The following is a 15,704-nucleotide window of genomic DNA, read 5'->3' as shown; positions in this document are numbered from 1 at the left end:
ATGCAGCCGGCAGCATGGGAAACAGCGACCACAGCATGCATGTCATGGTGCTGCACATACACACATACACACCAACAAGCCAGACCCAATCCATTTTCCATTCAACTCGTTCTCCATTGTTACAGGTGCTGCACAGTGCAGGCTAGCAATGGGGCAGGGAGAGCCCGAATTGTAGGCAAGGGCTGCGCAGTTAGGCAGATGCCGCCGTAGGACGGCACAAGGGAGGGCAACGGGCACAGAATGGAAAGAGGCATCTCAGAAGGTGAGGGGGTACAGGTACTCTCAGGCAGGATCACGCGAGGGCAGGGGGCCACTAGAATCACTCAGCCCAATGTGGCACAATAAATGGGAGGTGCGCTAGTAAGCTAAAGGTAGCAAGGGGGGCAGTTAGGCAGGAAGGTGCTGGGACATTGCGCGTGACAGCGCGGTACAGGCAAAGGCAGAGGGAGGGGCATTGGCAGTACAGAGTCGGAACATTTGTTTAGAGCGCTATCATATCATACGCTGGTGGGGACAACGAATGTACATTAAAAACTGGAGGTGAGTTTTGAAAGGCATTCAAATATTTGATAACACTCCTGATGGTGCACCCCTCAAAACAACCACGTGAGCCAGAGGGGCCCTCGCCAGCCTGCCGGCATCAGCGCGCGAGGGCCCTGTGCCTGGCCCTCGCCGTGCCACTTGGCATCGAAAAGTTCAAAGGTCTGGAAGCGGTGAGCTTCCAGCACAGCAGGCGGCGCCGCACAGCACCCGCTCTGCTGCTGGTCGTGTGCAGAGTCCATCCGGTCAAGTGGAAGCGTGGGGGTGGCATGCGGCACGACGACTGCCTCCGGCGCCGCGACTGGGCTTGGGGTGGCGGCATCGGGGCCTGCCACCTGGCCCGTGGAGGCCCCCGCGATGGCTGGGCGCAGGCAGTGGGCCATGGCCGGGGCGCCGCTGCTGCCGCCAAAGCTGCAGCTGCTGGCTCCGCTCTGCGCGGTGGCAGAGGAGGCAGAGCTGTCGGCGGGCTCGGCGGGGGCCTGGGTAGTGGCAGGCGGGGTGTGCGGCGGGCTGGTGGCTAGCAGCATGATGGTCGGGGTGGTGCCCGGCGAGAAGACAAGGTTGGTGGCGAGGATTGAGGCCTTGGTGTTCGCGGCAATAGGGGTGATGGCGGCGGGCTTGATGGCGGGGATGCGGTCGCGCACGTCAAAGCCGTGCACAATCGCCTTTGGCTTCCAAGCCGCGCCCCGCGCCCCTGCGCTGGTCGCAGGGGCTTCCAGCCACTGGTTGCTGGCGTACCACAGGTTGAGCTGCGGCTCTGTTGGTCCTGCTGCTGCTGCTGCCCGCTGTGCGGAGGCGGGTGGGGAGGGGACAGCAGGGATCTGCCACTCGGGGGACTCGACGACGGCGGGCGCCGGCTTCTTGGCCGCCCGAATGATGCCCATCAAGGACGGGCAGAAGAAGGGCGAGTCCTGCAGGCAGGACGCGGGTGTGCAGGCGCGACAACAGGCAGAGGCAATCAAAGTCAGGAGTGGCGTCACGTTGGGCGACAGGCGGGAGACCCGGCGGCGGTGGGGCGGCGGCCTGCTCTGGGCCTGCAAATCTGTTGCGGCACACACCTGCGATGTGCTTGGAGCGAGGACGGAGAGGTTCGAAGTTGAACCAGAGAACGCCATCAGAGAACTGCCAGATTCGCTAGCGGGCGGCGACTTGGCGACATGCATGGCGTTGTTCTTGACTGCAGGGCAGTTTTGGTATTGAAATAGGTGAGATGGCGCCGCCATGGGGGCTCAACCACCTCCCGCGTTCAGCATTCGGCCCAAGCCCAAGCGCCCGCCAGGCGGCCTACGGCAATGCTGACTAGCCAGTACAAGCTCCACAGACCTGGCAGCGGGCGTGAGGACAGGTTGTCGTGGCCGATGGCGCCCATCGACAGGATGCAGGCCATCTTGCGGCTGAGTTGTGAGGAGGAGCTGGATGCAGGAGGGCCTGAGGCGTGCAACAGAGTGTCCCCAGTGCAGAGTAGGGCAGAATGGAGGCCCAGGTGCGGCGCCCGCAGATTGACCTTCGCTGCCCTCCTCCTTTCCTCCCTCGCCCCGGGGACTAGTGGCCGGCGCCAGCTAGGCGCCCGCTCTCGGTTGGACTTCGTGCTCTTTGAAGAGAATGCATAGCCTGGCGGGGGATCGATGCCCCAGCAGACCCGCCTTACAGTATCCTTTTCTTTTGGTGTGACGGGCGCGAGACCGACGCTGAGCAGGCCTGCGCGCGCCACGTCCAGCGTGGCGACCACCTTTGTTGCCCCCAAACCCATGGCACTCACTGCTGCTGATGAAGAATAAAGTGTGACGCCGGTGGGGAGGCAACTAACGCCAGTCTACCTCTCACCGCGCGCACGCAGGCCTGCTTGCTGCAGAAGGGCCATTGTGGCAACGCACCGCGCCGCAGCCCAGGCGGGCGCTGCTTCCAAAGGGGCCCTCAGCCCTTGACATGCAGCAGGGCAACGGGCAATGCACTACGGTTGTGAGGCAGTTTAGCATCTTGTTCTGAATCAGTCCCGTACCGCTATTGTACCTGCTCCTAAATTTGTAGCCTGCTCAAGGTTCCATGAGCATCTGCAGTGTGTCTGGGCGCTGCAGCCCTCTCAGTCAGTAACGGTTTGGGCTTGATAGGCGATGGAGCGCCTCTGCAGGTTTTGCCTTGAATGCAAGCCCCCAGGCGGCCTGCGAGATGCACTTCTGCAGCCCTGCGACTGCAGCGGCACCCAGGGAGACGTGCACGCGAGGTGAGAGGCTGATGCCGACGCTCCCGCTGGGTTCCGATGCAGCGCGCGGATTGGTGCCCGCTGCTCTCCCATCCTGGTCCGCCACACCTTTGGCCAACACACAATGACTGATACCTCTCCGGGCGGCGATTGGTGCTGTGCAGCTGTTTGTTCAAGTGGCAGCGCGAGCAGCTCTCCAACGGCATATCAGCGGGCACCTGCACCACCTGCCGCAAGGAATACCACTTGCCGCTTGCCCACTGGAAGGCTGTGTACGATGAGCAAAGCGCCTTTCAGATCTACAGCAATGCAGCAGACGCGCGCAAGCTGCGCCGTCCTGTAAAGACGGCAGCGGCCCACCAGCAGCCAGCCCCGGTCCCTGCAGCCCCAGCGCAGCAGCGTGTCGCGGACGCAACCCACCTGGCACTGTGCCGGGAGCTGGCCTGCAGGGCTGCCCTAGCGGCAGGCCGGCTGGTCTGCATGCACAGCCCAGCGCGCCAGGTGCTGTCCGTAGGTCTGCTGCTGCTCGTCCTGGAAACCCGCCGGGATGTGTAACATGAGCAAGAGACTTGTACAGGAGTGCATCAAGCAAAAAATGGGCGAGTACACAACGGTAGGCCAGCATGGGCCACACAATGGGGGGCCGGGGGAGGCCGAGAGCAGAAGCAACGCGCAACAAGGGGTAGGGTCAGCAGTATCTGGAGGGGCCAGCACAGAAGAGCAGGTGGGGAGAACGGCATGCATTCACTTGGGCGCAGGGGCGATCTGGTTCAATCACTTCCCAGGGCAAAGAACAAATGAGTGGGAGCGCGCAGGCATCGCGGCACCGCGATGCCGGCGCGCCACCTGCTCCCGCCACAAGAGCGAGCGGGACAGAACAGAAGGGATGTGTCAGGCCAACGGCAACGAGTGGCCACGAGGCTTGCAAAATGAAACTAGTGCCATGATGCGGAGCCAGGAATGAAATGCTGGGGGGACGCGCGGCCCAGCCCGCGCGGCCGGCCATGCAGCCGGCTGCAGCACGCGGCAGCTTGGGCGGAGCACACGCTGGAGGTCTTGAGTTTCAGGCCGCTGGGGCGCCACAAAAGCGTCCTCGCCAGGCCGCCAGCCATCTCAGATGATGGTGCCCGAGGGGATGGTCTGGTTGCGCAGCACCACCACGATGCCCGAGCGGATGAAGTAGCCCTCCTCCTCCCGCGCCGCCTCTTGCACCCCCTCCTTGTTGATGATCTGCACGTTGTCGCCGATGCGGGCATTCTTGTCCACGATCACGTTGCGCAGGGTGGAGCCCGCGCCGATGCCCATGGGCACGCCCCCCGCCTCCATGAGCGCCGCGCGCTGCGCGTCGCTCTCGTAGTAGTCGCAGCCCATGATCATGGCGTCCTGCGGTGTGTGTGTGTGTGTGGTGGTGGTGGTGGTGGGGGGGGGCGAGCTGGTTGATGGGCAGACAGCGCTGCAAGCAGCCACGCCAGCACACAGCCTGCGCATGCACCAGGTCTCCGCTCAATGCGTGGGGAGGCGGGCAGGCACCAACACGCTGTGCCCCCCGGCCCACCTGGATGGTGACCCCCTCGTTGATGCGCGAGCGCAGGCCGATGATGGCGTGGTTGACGTTGCACTCGCGCAGGTAGGAGCCGTGGCTGACAATGGCGTCGGTCAGCTTGCTCTTGATGACCTTGGCGGGGGGCAGGAAGCGTGGGGAGGTGTAGATGGGGCCCTGGGGGTCGTGGAACTGGAAGTTGGGGGGCTGCAGGGGGGAGGGGGGATTACACAATCATACGAGAGCACATTTCCGTGTCTGATTGTGTGGTGGCGGTGTGAGTTTCTGCGGAAGGTAAGAGCAGCACCTGAGCGCTCATCACGAGCCACAAGCCACTGCTGCCACCTCCACCAGCCACAAGCCCTCTCATGCCCAGCTACCCCGTCATCTCCCTGATCAAGCCATGTCTCCTGCCGCGGCAAGCCACAGCCCCTCACGTTGTGCGTCAGTGCCAGGTTGGCGTTGAAGAAGGACTCGATGGTGCCGATGTCCTCCCAGTAGCCGTTGAACAGGTAGGCCATCACCTTGTGGTCCTTGGCCGTCTGCGGGATGATCTCGCCGCCAAAGTCATGGCTGGTCTTGTTCTGCACGGAGGGTGGGGTGGGGCGGGATGGAGCGTGTTTGAATGTAGGGTGAGCACGCGTGCAAAGGGGTGCAGGTGCAGGGCGGCATGCAGGCGCGCGTGCCGGCCGCCAAAGCCGGCGTCCTGGCTGCCTGGCTCAGCAGGCACCCAAAGATCCCACTCTGCCCTCTTCTACCGCTGCCGCTGCCCCTTCCTCGCTCCCGCAGCAGCAGCCTCACCACGTCCAGCCAATCCAGCATGAGGCTCTTCTTGAACACGTAGATGCCCATGGAGGCGGAGAAAGACTGCTGCTTAACGGCGGCCGGGCTCAAGGCTGTGGGGTGGGGTGGGAAAAGGATCGGGCCTCGGCGCCGTCTCCAGGCAGCGCAGCGAGCAGCAGCAGGGGAACCCCGTGCCGCCACTGCCGTGCCAAGAGCCAACCGCGGCAGCGCGCCTGATGCAGCGCCCCACCAGCCCGGCGCTGGGCTAGCCCCAGCCCAGCGCACCCAGCACGGTGGTGTCCACCCGCATCTTCTCCAGCGCCTCCCCCTTGGGCTTCTCCGCAAACTCGGTGATGCGCCCCTCGTTGTCGATCTTCATCAGCCCAAAGTCGGAGGCGCGGGTGGCGTCCACGGGCAGGCAGCCGATGGTGACGTCGGCGCCGGTGGCGCGGTGGTGGTCCACAAACTGAGGCAGGCCAGGCGGGGCAGGCGATGCAAACTGGGGTGAGTGACAGAGGGTACGCAAACCAGAAGAGAGGCTAGCCATGTGTGCAGCAGTGCGCATGGACCGAGGCACGACCCGCTGTGAGGAGGCCAGGCTGAGTCTCCACTCGCTATACTGCCTCTCCTGCCCCCTGCCCCCTGTACCTTCATGTAGTCCATGCGGTACAGGTGGTCTCCCGACAGGATCACAATGTCCTCCACGTTGCGGTTCTTGATGTCGCGGAACAGCCAGGCATACTGGCGCACCGCGTCGGCCGTGCCCTGCAGGATGCGGGAGGCAGCAAGAGTGGGGCCGCCGGCGGAGCAGCACAGCGCGAACGATGACGAGCAGCAAGCGCCCTGGCCATGGTCGACAACATGCTGTGAAGCCCGGCCACCCAGCTCCACGCCCGCTGCGCACGTCCTGCTCTCTGTACAAGGCACCCAGTGCCACCAGGCAACCCACCTGGAACCACTCCTTGTCTGTGGGCGTCTGCGTGGCCGCAAGCACCTCCACAAAGCCCTCGCCACCAAACCGCACGCCGCTGGCGCCAAAGCTGCAGGCGGGGCGGGGGCCAGGGAGGCCGGCTAGTTCCACAGAGCCCACACATGCATGCATGCCGCCGCTGCTGCTGCGCTGGCCTGGGAGCCGAGCTGCTCGAGGCGACGCTGTGGTGCGCTTCCGCGCAACCCTGCACTGGCTTCAGCCCACTGCTGCTGCCTGCTCCCCAAGTGCCGCAGCTCACTTGTAGGTGCGGGCCAGGTGGCGGTTGAGGGAGGTGGAGTTGAACTGGGTGAGGATGTAGATCTTGGAGATGCCGCTGTTGATGCAGTTGCTCATGGGCACATCAATCTGCAGGGGCGGGGCGCGGCAGTTGCAGTTGCAGCGAGCACGGGGCGCACCGCTGAACGGTCGGGGGGGCGGGAGGATGGCAGCAGCAGCGCCCTGACAGCCGCTCTCTGGCGGCAGCTGGCTTAGGGCGCAGCGCAGTGTGCAGCACAAGCAGCTCATGTAGTGCTGAGACGCCATGCCCAGAGAGCATCCCGGTAGCGGCACCAGACAGCGGCAGGCTGCAGGGTGTGCCGGGCGCACCAGGCGGTATGCGCCGCCGATGGGCACCGCGGGCTTTGCACGGTTCTTGGTCAGCGGGTACAGGCGGGTGCCGGCGCCGCCACCCAGGATCACAGCTGCAGCAGGCGCCGGGGCATGCCAATGTTTGCGGTTCAGGGATGTGGCTGGGAGCCACCGCGTCAACTGCACCACACCTGACAGCCTGGGCACCCCCGCCTGACTCTTCCCGCTGCCTCGCGTATCAAGGCTGCATTTGGCCCCTGCATGTCGCCTCCCCAGACGCATCCCCTTGCCATCCTGCCCCGTATCGCACCCATGACACTGTTGGTCTGGGAGTGGGCAGAGGCGGCCTCGGCGCCGCGCTCTGGCGCCGCCACTGCCTGGACGGCCCTGCAGGTGCCAGGGGCGGGCGGAGGCGGCGTTGTTACGCGCATTCCGGTGCATTTGGCCTGGACGCTGGGCGTGCGTGTCGGCGCGGGCTGAGGTCGAGGCACCCCCGGAGGCTCACCCCAGCTGCAGCAACCCGGGTTGACCCGCCGCCCTGCGGGCCTTGTGCTGCTGCAGACGAGTGCCCCGCACACTCTGCTTGAAGCTGCTGCATTTGGCGGTGCCAATGCGCCCGGCAGCGGGCATGGCCACCCTGTCGATCGCAACCTGCTGCATGGCTGCTTTTTCTTGGATCCTGCCCCGTGAACTGAGTGAGGTGATCGAGCAAAGAGCGATGATGGCGATTCGGGGCCCGATGGTGGCCACCTGAGCAGGTGCCACCTGCATGGGGGCGGGCGGGTGGAAAGCCCACGTCCGTTTTGGCGCTGTGGGGTTTCTGAGGGCCGCCCGCCGCAGCCACCAGAGTCTGGAGGTACTGACTTGCCTGTGAGCTGGCCTCTGGCCGGCGACAGCGCGTCCACAACCCCTGCTGGTGCCGCCATGGAGCACCAGCGCTTCTCCTTCATGTCTGCGAGCCGTAGTCAGTCGAGTGTGGCGGCTATGGCTCATCAGCGGAGGTGGGTGGCCCATTGCAGTGGGGTGGGCGGCCTCATGACGCGCGGGGGGCTGCTGGCGGTCGCTGCGGGCACTTCAGCAGCTAGTGTGGGGCAAGCGAGCATGGTTAAGGGCGGCAAAGGTGACGTTGGGGCGCCAGGAGCCCCAGACCGGCCACGGTAGTTTGGGCGGTAGTGGCGGGGGCCACGGCAAACCATGGAGACTCGCTGCGCTGGCCAGCCTGCACGCAGACCAGCTGACCTAATGGCCCTGGTATTGATGCAGGGACTACCCCACCACAGCGGATAATTATGACCTGGTGGAGGAGTGCGGCCGGGGTGTCAGTGCCACGGTGCGCCCCTCCGCCCCCGGTCGCGCCGGCTTAAGCTGCATCGGTGCCGCACGTGCTTGCCTGCGCCTGGCTGCTGCACATGCACAGGACCAAGCAGAACAATGCTGCGGCTGGGCGGGCTGTCGATCGCCCGGCGCCGCGGCGGCCGTTGCAACACACCGGCAGCAACCCGCTGCCCTTCATGCTCCGGTTGCGATGCGCCCCTCGGGCCCCCCACCTGCCTCAGGTGTACCGTGCCATCTGCAAGACCTACAACGAGGAGGTTGCAGTGAAGCTGCTGGACCTGGAAAACATGAATTGCAGCCTGGATGAAATTGTGCGCGAGGCGCAGGTGGGTGGGCTACTCCGAGCATCACCGCCCGGCTGCCATCAGCAGTGCTAGGATGTCGACAAGAATGGGGTCCCATGCTACAGCTCCAGGACGGTGTGGAGCAGCAGCCAGGATTAGTAAGGGGCAGCAGGGACAGCCATTTACAGCGAATTGGGCGACCTGCACCCTGGCGGCCCCCCAGCAGCTGCTCACTGCCTCTTGTTTCCCCTCTGTGTCCCCCCACCTGGCACCTGCAGACTATGCGCCAGCTCAACCATCCCAACCTCCTGCCGCTCTACTGCTCCTTTGTGCACAAGGAGCACCTGTGGATGGTCATGCCCTACGTGCAGGGCGGCTCGGTGCTCAACATCATGCGCTTCGCATACCCAGATGTGAGCACGCGCTGGGCCGCTGCTCCAGTCGCCGGGGCTGGCGTAGTGGCTGGGGCCGCGGGGCTGCAGGTTTTACTTTACCTCGTGAAAGTACTTCGTGCTGGTGGGCTGCATTGTGCTGGTGTGCACCGACCAGCGAAAAGAGGTGTGCTGTGTGTGTCTGTGTGCGCGCAGGGCCTGGAGGAGCCTGTGATTGCGACCATCATGAAGGATGTGCTCAAGGCGCTCGAGTACCTGCACCGCCAGGGCATCATCCACAGAGACATCAAGGTGGGTGGGCATGGTGGTGGTGGGTTGGGTTCAGGCAAGGCAGGGACGGGGCGGCCAGGCCAGAGCAGCACTGGCTAAGCTGGAGCTGGGGTGGCGGCACCAGCCATGCTCTCTGCCGCGCCGCTGGCCTTGCGCTGTGCAGGCAATGGCTTCGCCTGCGCTGCCTCACCCCCTCAGCTGCACGCTGGCCTGCCCACAGCCCTGTGCCGTTCTCCCCCCTCTCCACGCAGGCGGGCAACATCCTGTTGGACAATGGCGGCCAGGTGCTGCTGGCGGACTTTGGGGTGGCTGCCACGCTGGAGCGCGGCGGCTCCTGGGGCAACCGCATGATGAGCCGCAACACGTTTGTGGGCACGCCCTGCTGGATGGCGCCGGAGGTCATGGAGCAGAGCCAGGGGTGAGCCCCGGGCACGCAGCCGGGCACTTTGCCTGCCTGGCCTCAGCTTCGCTGCTCCCACTTGCTGCCGCTGCGTCACCTGCCCGACTCGTCACGTGCACATGCAAACCTATCCACAAATATTTGCGCGTGCAGATACGACGCCCGCGCCGACATCTGGTCGTTTGGCATCACGCTGCTGGAGCTGGCGCACGGCCACGCGCCGTTTGCGCGCCTGCCGCCCATGAAGGTGCTGCTGATGACCATCCAGAACCCGCCGCCCACGCTGGACACGGGTGCGCCTGGCTGGGGGGCCTTGGGGTTGCTTGGAGGTTGCCTGCTTTCCGGGTTGCCTGGTTGATTGGGGTAGCATGCTTGCGCGGCGACCTTGCTCACGTGGCGACTGTTGGCTTTACCATCCGCCTTTCACACTGGGCGATACCTGGTTGGGCTGATCCTCGCCTTGCGCCTGTGGTGGTGCTGCAGAGACCAGCAAGAAGCACTTCAGCAAGGCGATGCGGGAGCTGGTGGCCAAGTGCCTGGTCAAGGACCCCACCAAGCGCCCCACCGCGGCGCAGGTGCGGCGCTTGGCGCTGGTGTGCCTCCTGGCTACTGCGCTGGCAGCGCGGGAGTGGCAGCAGCCGGCCTTGCTGGGCCTTGGGTTGCGCCTCGCGCCACGTCCCATGGGGCTGCTGGACTCGAGGTTCATTGTGTTCTCCGAGCCTGCCCACCGAGTATGTCTTTCTGTCTCTGGCCCTTTGCAGCTCCTAGACAACAAGTTCTTCAAGACAGCTCACGACAACCAGTACTTGCAGAAGCACCTGCTGGTGGGCCTGCCACCCGCCCCGGAGCGCGTGCAGCTGATGCGGCAAGGCCACGTGAGTCTGCCCGCCAGCCCAGCTGCCCCGCAGCCGCGCTGGGCTGGTCCCCGCTGGCTACCTGCGTTGGCGCGGCTCGCTCTTTGCGAGCAACCCTCGCCATCCCATGGCCATATCTCGCCGTCTCTTTGCCACGCTTGCCGCCCGACCGTCTGTACCGCTGCCCACACCCGTACCGCCCGCATCCGTACTACAGGCCGCGCGCCAGGAGGTGCAGGACAAGGACATCCTGGCCAGCCAGCAGGAGTATCGCAAGGGCGTCTCCTCCTGGAACTTTGATGTGGCGGCGCTCAAGGCGGCGGCGGCGGCGGCGCGGGAGGACGAGGAGGACCGCCTGCCGCCCATCTCAGAGCACTCGGGTGCGCCGCCCGGGTGGTTGGCTGGGCAGCTGGGTGGGTGGTGTGCTGGGTGGCTTGGGCATGGGAGAGGGACGGGGTAGAGTGTGGGTGGGTTGGAGCGTGATGGTGAGCCACCGAGCCACCGCCAGCGTGTGTTGACCTGGCCCTGCGCGCCCCCTGCCCGCTCCTGGCGTGGCCTGCAGAGGTGGGCGAGCTGATGCAGCAGCCGTCCATCGCGGCGGCAGCGGCAGCAGCGGCGGCGGCGGCGGCGGGCGAGCTTGGCGGCCGCCCGCCGGCGATAGAGACGGCCATCAGCGCCAGCAGCACGGGCAGCCCCATGGCCGGCAAGTCGCCCATGGGCCCCGGCTCGCGGACGGCCAGCGGCATGGAGCGGCCGCCGCTGCCCATGGCGGGCGGCACGCCCGGCAAGGCGCGGCAGGGCAGCCTGGTGGGCGCGGGGGGCAAGCCGACGGCCAAGGAGCAAGGGCGGTTCAAGGTGTATGAGGGCGACGAGCCGCCGCCCTTCAGGTGCGCACCGCTGCTCCCTGCCACCGCTTTTTGCCTCACGCCACAATTCAGTCGCCTGTCAGTCAGGCAGGCAGGTGGCGTGTTGCACGCCGCCGGGTGGGCTGCCTACTCACGTGTGCCGTTGCCCTGCTGCGCCTGCGCCTGCCCCTTGCCTGCCCTGCAGCACGCCGCCCGAGCAGCGCAGCAACGGCACGCAGCTGATGGAAGAGTTCATGCAGAGACACCAGGGGGGCACGCCGGGGGCAGAGGCAAGTTGGTGTTGGGATGCAGCCACTGCGACGCTGCCTGCGCTGCGCTGCGGGGCTGTGTCAGCCAGGCCGCGGCACCATGCTCAGCCCCTGCTGCAAAGCGGCAGCATGCGGCTGCCCAGAGCTGCACGAATGGCGATGACACGAGGCGCTCAACTCAGTCTGTTGTCTGCCAGCTGTTGGCTCTGCTGACCAGGCCATGCCCGTCCCCCTCTCCCCGTCCCCCCTGTGTCTCGCCGCAGGGTTCTGAGCTGGCGGGCGCCACCGAGGCGGAGCTGCAGGAGAAGGCCAAGCGCAAGGGGAGGTTCAGGTATGTGGAGGACGACTACGCGGCAGCCGGCGGCGCGCCGCCCGGCGCACCCTCCACCAAGACCTCGGGCGTCTCCAAGTGAGCCGCGCCCAGCCTGGACTGGTGGCTACCGTCGGCCCTGCGATGTCTTGCGGCCCTTTGTGCCGGCCGTCCGGCATTTCGTTGGTGTCTGGGTCTTTCCTGGCATAGTGCAACGGCGCCGTGCACCTCTCTGATCCCCTCCTCCCCCCGTCCCGGCTGCAGCAGGAGCGCCAGCCTGTCGGGCCTGGTGGAGGGCGGCAAGGGCGGCAGCTCGGCGCCCAGCCCCACCAGCCAGGCGGTGCAGGTGCTGCTGGGGCCGCTCAAGGAGATGCTGGAGAGCATGACGCTGCAGCAGGAGGTCATGCGGGAGATGGTGAGGCGGCGGCCATGGCCTGCCAAGTGGGCTGGGCCCCGCCTGACTTGTCGGGCATCAGCCGGCTGGTGCCGACGGCAGCTGTCGGCCCCGTTTGTTTCTGAGTGAGGCAGCCTACCCGCCTGCACATACTCGCTGCCCTGCATCTGCCGACCCAGCTGCGGCGCCTCGCCCTGGCGCCTCGCCCTGGCGTCGCAGGTGGCGGCGGTGAGCGATGCGGACCGCGGCAAGCAGGGTGCGCTGAACGCGTTCCTGGCGGAGCGCCACCACCTGCGGCCGCCGCGGGAGGAGACGGACAGGCTGCGGGCGGAGGTGCGACACGCAGGCAACTGGCGGTGCCCCCGGTTGCAAGTTCGGCTCTGCTCACTGCGTGCACGTCACTTGCGGATTCCCAAAGCCATGGATGGCACTGCTGGCCGACCCGTGCGCCACTTCTTCCCCGCCCTCGCCCCTGCCTGCTGCAGCTGCTGGAGCTGCGGGAGGAGAATGGGCGGCTGCGGGATCGGTTGCGGCACTACGACAGCCAGCCCGACTCGCGCAAGAGCAGCGCCAGCGGTGAGCACTCGCAGCAGCAGCAGGCGGCGGCGTAGGGCTGGAGCCCTCCCACTGCCCTGCGCTCTCGGATGTGACCTGCCATCAGCCGGTTCGCCGTGGCTGCCCCCGTTCATCTTGGCTGCGGGTTCCCACGGCAGTTACGTGTGTGGCAACGCTGCTGCTCCAACCAGCATCGGCTTGCACCTGTGCGCCATGTGCTATGCCATCACTCACTCCCACGGCACCTTTTGTTAGCAACGCTGCTTGCCTGTCTGTTCTCTGTGCTACTTTTTCCCTGCTCTTTTCGCCAGCAACGCATCTAGCCATAGATTGCATCATGTTGCTCCTGCACGTTGTCCGCGTTGTTGACTGCATCTCCTGCTATCCGTCGGCCGCTTCCCTATGCACCGGCTAGACAAGCATCGCCTGCCTAGTTGGCTCAGCGCTGGTAAGATTCACACTGTGGACAGGAGAAGCATGAGTGGGTCAGATGGAGTTTCAGGGGTGAAAGTCCCAAGGGGCCGCCACAATCTTGTCAGCTGCTAGCGGCACGGCACGACGCGCCACCTGGCGGGAGGTGGCTTCCCTTCCCTTGCGAAGCATTGCGCAAGAACCCGATCGAGGACTCCTCTGCCCTGTTTCTGTCAGCAAGCGCGTGCCAAATTCTCTGTCGGCAACCACTCGGTGCCATCCCGCCTAGGTCGTCACCCGCGGTCTTGCTGGGGCGGCCGTGTCTGACTCGCAGGCAAGCGTCGCATCACATGCCACCGCGCTGAGGGTGCCGGGGAGACAGCCTCTGCCCGCTGTGGCCTGCCCTGGTGCCCTCCGCCCTGCAGCTGCCTCCGCCCTCCCGCTGCTTCCCGTCTACCCGCCCATTCCACCACATTGTCGGCGCTTTCTTCTGATTCCCAATTATTGTTTTTCAAAAGAACCGTATGAATTGCTCTTCATGAGCAGGAATTTCCAGTCTCCAGCGTGGTTGGAACCAAGGAATGGCTTTCCTGGCGACCGCGCGCACTACGGTGGACCGCATCTATGTGTGGAGCAATAGGCAGCCCTGGCTCTTCATCCGCCGGGGACTCTGGGTGCTGACCTTCGGCTGGGCGCTGTGCGTGCTCTATTTGCTGTTTGCGGCGGTCATGCTGGTGTCCATCATTTTTGCGCCATTCTCGTACCAAGCCTTCCGCATGGCGCTGCTGGCCCTGGATGGCGGCATCATCCTGGAGCCCTTCAGCCAGTACATCGTGTTATCGCTGGAGGTGCGCCTGGTGGCGGGGGTGGGGCAATGGCATCCACTGCTGTCGACTTCCGTACAGCAGTAATACTCCGTGTTGTCCCGAGATGCATTTTTTCAAACAACAGCCATACTCTGGGCCCCTTGCTGCAGGCGCCCGCATGGGGCAACCCGGCGCACCCCTACACCATCTGTGCCAACGGGGTGTGGTGCGTGCTGTTTGGTTGGCAGATGGCGCTGGCCCACCTCACGGCCGCCCTGTTCCAGGCGCTGACCGTCATTGGCCTGGGCACGGCACTGACCAACGTGCAGCTAGCGCAGTTTGCCATGTGAGCTGCGCAGCAATGCGGCCATGCTGGTGGACCGATGTGCATCATCACTGCTGTTTGACCTGCATTCCCGCTGCTGCTGCCCTGCCTGCAGATGGCCCTTTGGCCGCTCGTTGCGCCGCCGCCAGCTTCCCACTTCGCTGACGGAGCTGGAGGCCCAGCGGGCCAATGCGTCGATGGAGTCCAGCACAGCCAGGGCGCTGGGCTGGGTGTGAGGCGGGGCTGGTGCTGTTGGGCCGAACGCCGCTGAGTACATTAGACGTTCAGGACGCCGTGCTTTGTCCATTACAGCGATGCATCCACTCATACGGTCATGTACAGCCTGCTTGTGAAGCTGCTGCCCCAGCTGGTGGATGTTGAGGGTCGGCGGCGGTCAGACCCAGCCTGGCGGCAAAGGCGGCGGGCGGGCGTGGCGGCGGGCTCGACTCCAGCGCCAACGCAGCATCCTGGGCCCCACGACCGCATCCTTGCCTCACGCGCTCCCAGAATCTTACCGGGACTTCGTTAGAAGTCCCGGTAAGGGGCCTTCCTGCACTTCCGCTGCCACCTGGCAGGACTCGTTCTACAGCCGTGCAGCAAAATCAGAACGTTGGCAGCGCTTTCTGTTGTTGCACGGGTGTTTGGACGGGAGCGCCTGCAGAATTTGTGAGTCTGCCATCTCTCTGGTTCTAGACTCGGCGTTTAGTGCCACCGGCAGCACGCTCTGAGGCAGGACGCTCAGTGGCTAGCCTTGTAGAGAAGGCATGGCGAAACATCACCCCGACCTGATCATGTGCCGCAAGCAGCCGGGCATCGCCATAGGCCGGCTGTGCGAGAAGTGTAAGCGGCTGCCGCTGGCGCCGCCGCCTGTGCAAGTGCCCAGGGGCCCCCTCCACTGCCGTGCCGCGCCGCCGCTGCCACCTCGTCTTTTCCTCAAAAGCTGCCGCCCCTTCACCCCGCTCCTGCAGGCGACGGCAAGTGCCCCATCTGCGACAGCTATGTGCGGCCAGCAACGCTGGTGCGCGTCTGTGATGAGTGCAACTACGGCTCGTACGCGGGGCGCTGCGTCATCTGCGGCGGCATCGGTGTGTCGGACGCATACTACTGCAAGGAGTGCACGATCTGTGAGAAGGACGTGAGGCCCCGCTGCTGTTGCTGCTGCTGCTGCTGCAGCAGTGCTGATGCTGCGAGTGGCTTGTGCTGCGTGCTGTTAGCCCTGCCCCCGCTGCTGCCTGCTTTGGACATGTTGTTGCTGAACAAACTGGCTGTGCTGGGCAGCCAGTTTGTGCTGGGCAGCCAGCCTGCTGCTGCCGCCCCTGAAGCTACTACTGCCTGCCGCCCCTGCTGCCTGCCCAGCCTGCTGAACTCAGCGCTTGGACTGCCCGCCCGCCCGCCTGCCTGCAGCGTGACGGCTGCCCCAAGATCATCAACCTGGGCAGTGCCAAAACAGACCTGTTTTATGAACGAAAAAAGTGAGGCTGCGCCCTGGAGGCCCGCCCTTTGTGCTGCCGTGAAAACCCCGCTCAGCATGTCTGCGGTGCCAGCTGATTCTAACTGCGGAAGCGATGCCAGGCTCGCCCCTTGCATCTTCCACCACGTTGACCGTTATCGCTGGTGCCCCCCCCCCCCCCAA

The 15,704-nt window shown here is 65.4% G+C and overlaps 4 protein-coding genes across 4 annotated transcripts in view; 3 read left to right on the top strand and 1 right to left on the bottom strand.

Annotated features, from left to right (window-relative positions):
* Nucleotides 1-3,657: 3,657 nt before the first annotated feature.
* Nucleotides 3,658-7,341, bottom strand: CHLNCDRAFT_37654 (hypothetical protein). The gene is made up of 11 exons (XM_005842854.1): nucleotides 7,127-7,341; nucleotides 6,932-7,008; nucleotides 6,640-6,734; nucleotides 6,293-6,399; nucleotides 6,013-6,103; nucleotides 5,712-5,828; nucleotides 5,349-5,529; nucleotides 5,082-5,176; nucleotides 4,718-4,864; nucleotides 4,296-4,487; nucleotides 3,658-4,123 (listed from the first exon to the last, which is right to left on the bottom strand). Exons 1-11 carry the CDS (start codon nucleotides 7,279-7,281, stop codon nucleotides 3,854-3,856), a joined length of 1,527 nt encoding a protein of 508 aa, XP_005842916.1. The 5' UTR covers nucleotides 7,282-7,341; the 3' UTR covers nucleotides 3,658-3,853.
* A 565-nt stretch (nucleotides 7,342-7,906) lies between these two features.
* On the top strand, nucleotides 7,907-10,616 carry CHLNCDRAFT_28672 (hypothetical protein; the record flags this gene model as incomplete). Its single annotated transcript, XM_005842885.1, has 9 exons — nucleotides 7,907-7,951; nucleotides 8,178-8,282; nucleotides 8,519-8,653; nucleotides 8,828-8,923; nucleotides 9,154-9,320; nucleotides 9,456-9,595; nucleotides 9,786-9,877; nucleotides 10,064-10,177; nucleotides 10,374-10,616. Coding segments are annotated over 9 exons (1,137 nt in total), but the record flags the coding sequence as incomplete, so codon positions are not given.
* A 2,905-nt stretch (nucleotides 10,617-13,521) lies between these two features.
* Nucleotides 13,522-14,307, top strand: CHLNCDRAFT_141748 (hypothetical protein; the record flags this gene model as incomplete). The annotated part of the gene is made up of 3 exons (XM_005842884.1): nucleotides 13,522-13,806; nucleotides 13,917-14,092; nucleotides 14,187-14,307. 3 exons carry the CDS (start codon nucleotides 13,522-13,524, stop codon nucleotides 14,305-14,307), a joined length of 582 nt encoding a protein of 193 aa, XP_005842946.1.
* A 528-nt stretch (nucleotides 14,308-14,835) lies between these two features.
* Nucleotides 14,836-15,704, top strand: part of CHLNCDRAFT_49281 (hypothetical protein) — a gene marked incomplete at both ends in the record, with an annotated part of 982 nt that continues 113 nt past the window's right edge. The window contains 3 exons of the mRNA XM_005842883.1: nucleotides 14,836-14,911; nucleotides 15,040-15,206; nucleotides 15,476-15,543. Coding sequence (XP_005842945.1) covers nucleotides 14,836-14,911; nucleotides 15,040-15,206; nucleotides 15,476-15,543 — 311 coding nt within the window. The remainder of the gene's footprint in view (nucleotides 14,912-15,039; nucleotides 15,207-15,475; nucleotides 15,544-15,704) is intronic.

The sequence above is a fragment of the Chlorella variabilis genome (genome assembly GCF_000147415.1).
Source record: "Chlorella variabilis unplaced genomic scaffold CHLNCscaffold_38, whole genome shotgun sequence".
Taxonomy (NCBI): Eukaryota; Viridiplantae; Chlorophyta; class Trebouxiophyceae; order Chlorellales; family Chlorellaceae; genus Chlorella; species Chlorella variabilis.
This window is presented reverse-complemented; position numbering and strand designations above follow the sequence as displayed.

Bases quoted from the DNA above. Each gene is read 5' to 3' on its own strand.
- CHLNCDRAFT_37654 (XM_005842854.1), bottom strand. From the start codon at position 7,281: ATGCAGCAGGTTGCGATCGACAGGGTGGCCATGCCCGCTGCCGGGCGC. The intron at 6,735-6,931 runs GTGCGATACGGG...CGCCTGCTGCAG, and splicing joins CCAGACCAACAGTGTCATGG to CTGTGATCCTGGGTGGCGGC. The intron at 6,400-6,639 runs GTGCGCCCGGCA...CCGCCCCTGCAG, and splicing joins TCGGCGGCGCATACCGCCTG to ATTGATGTGCCCATGAGCAA.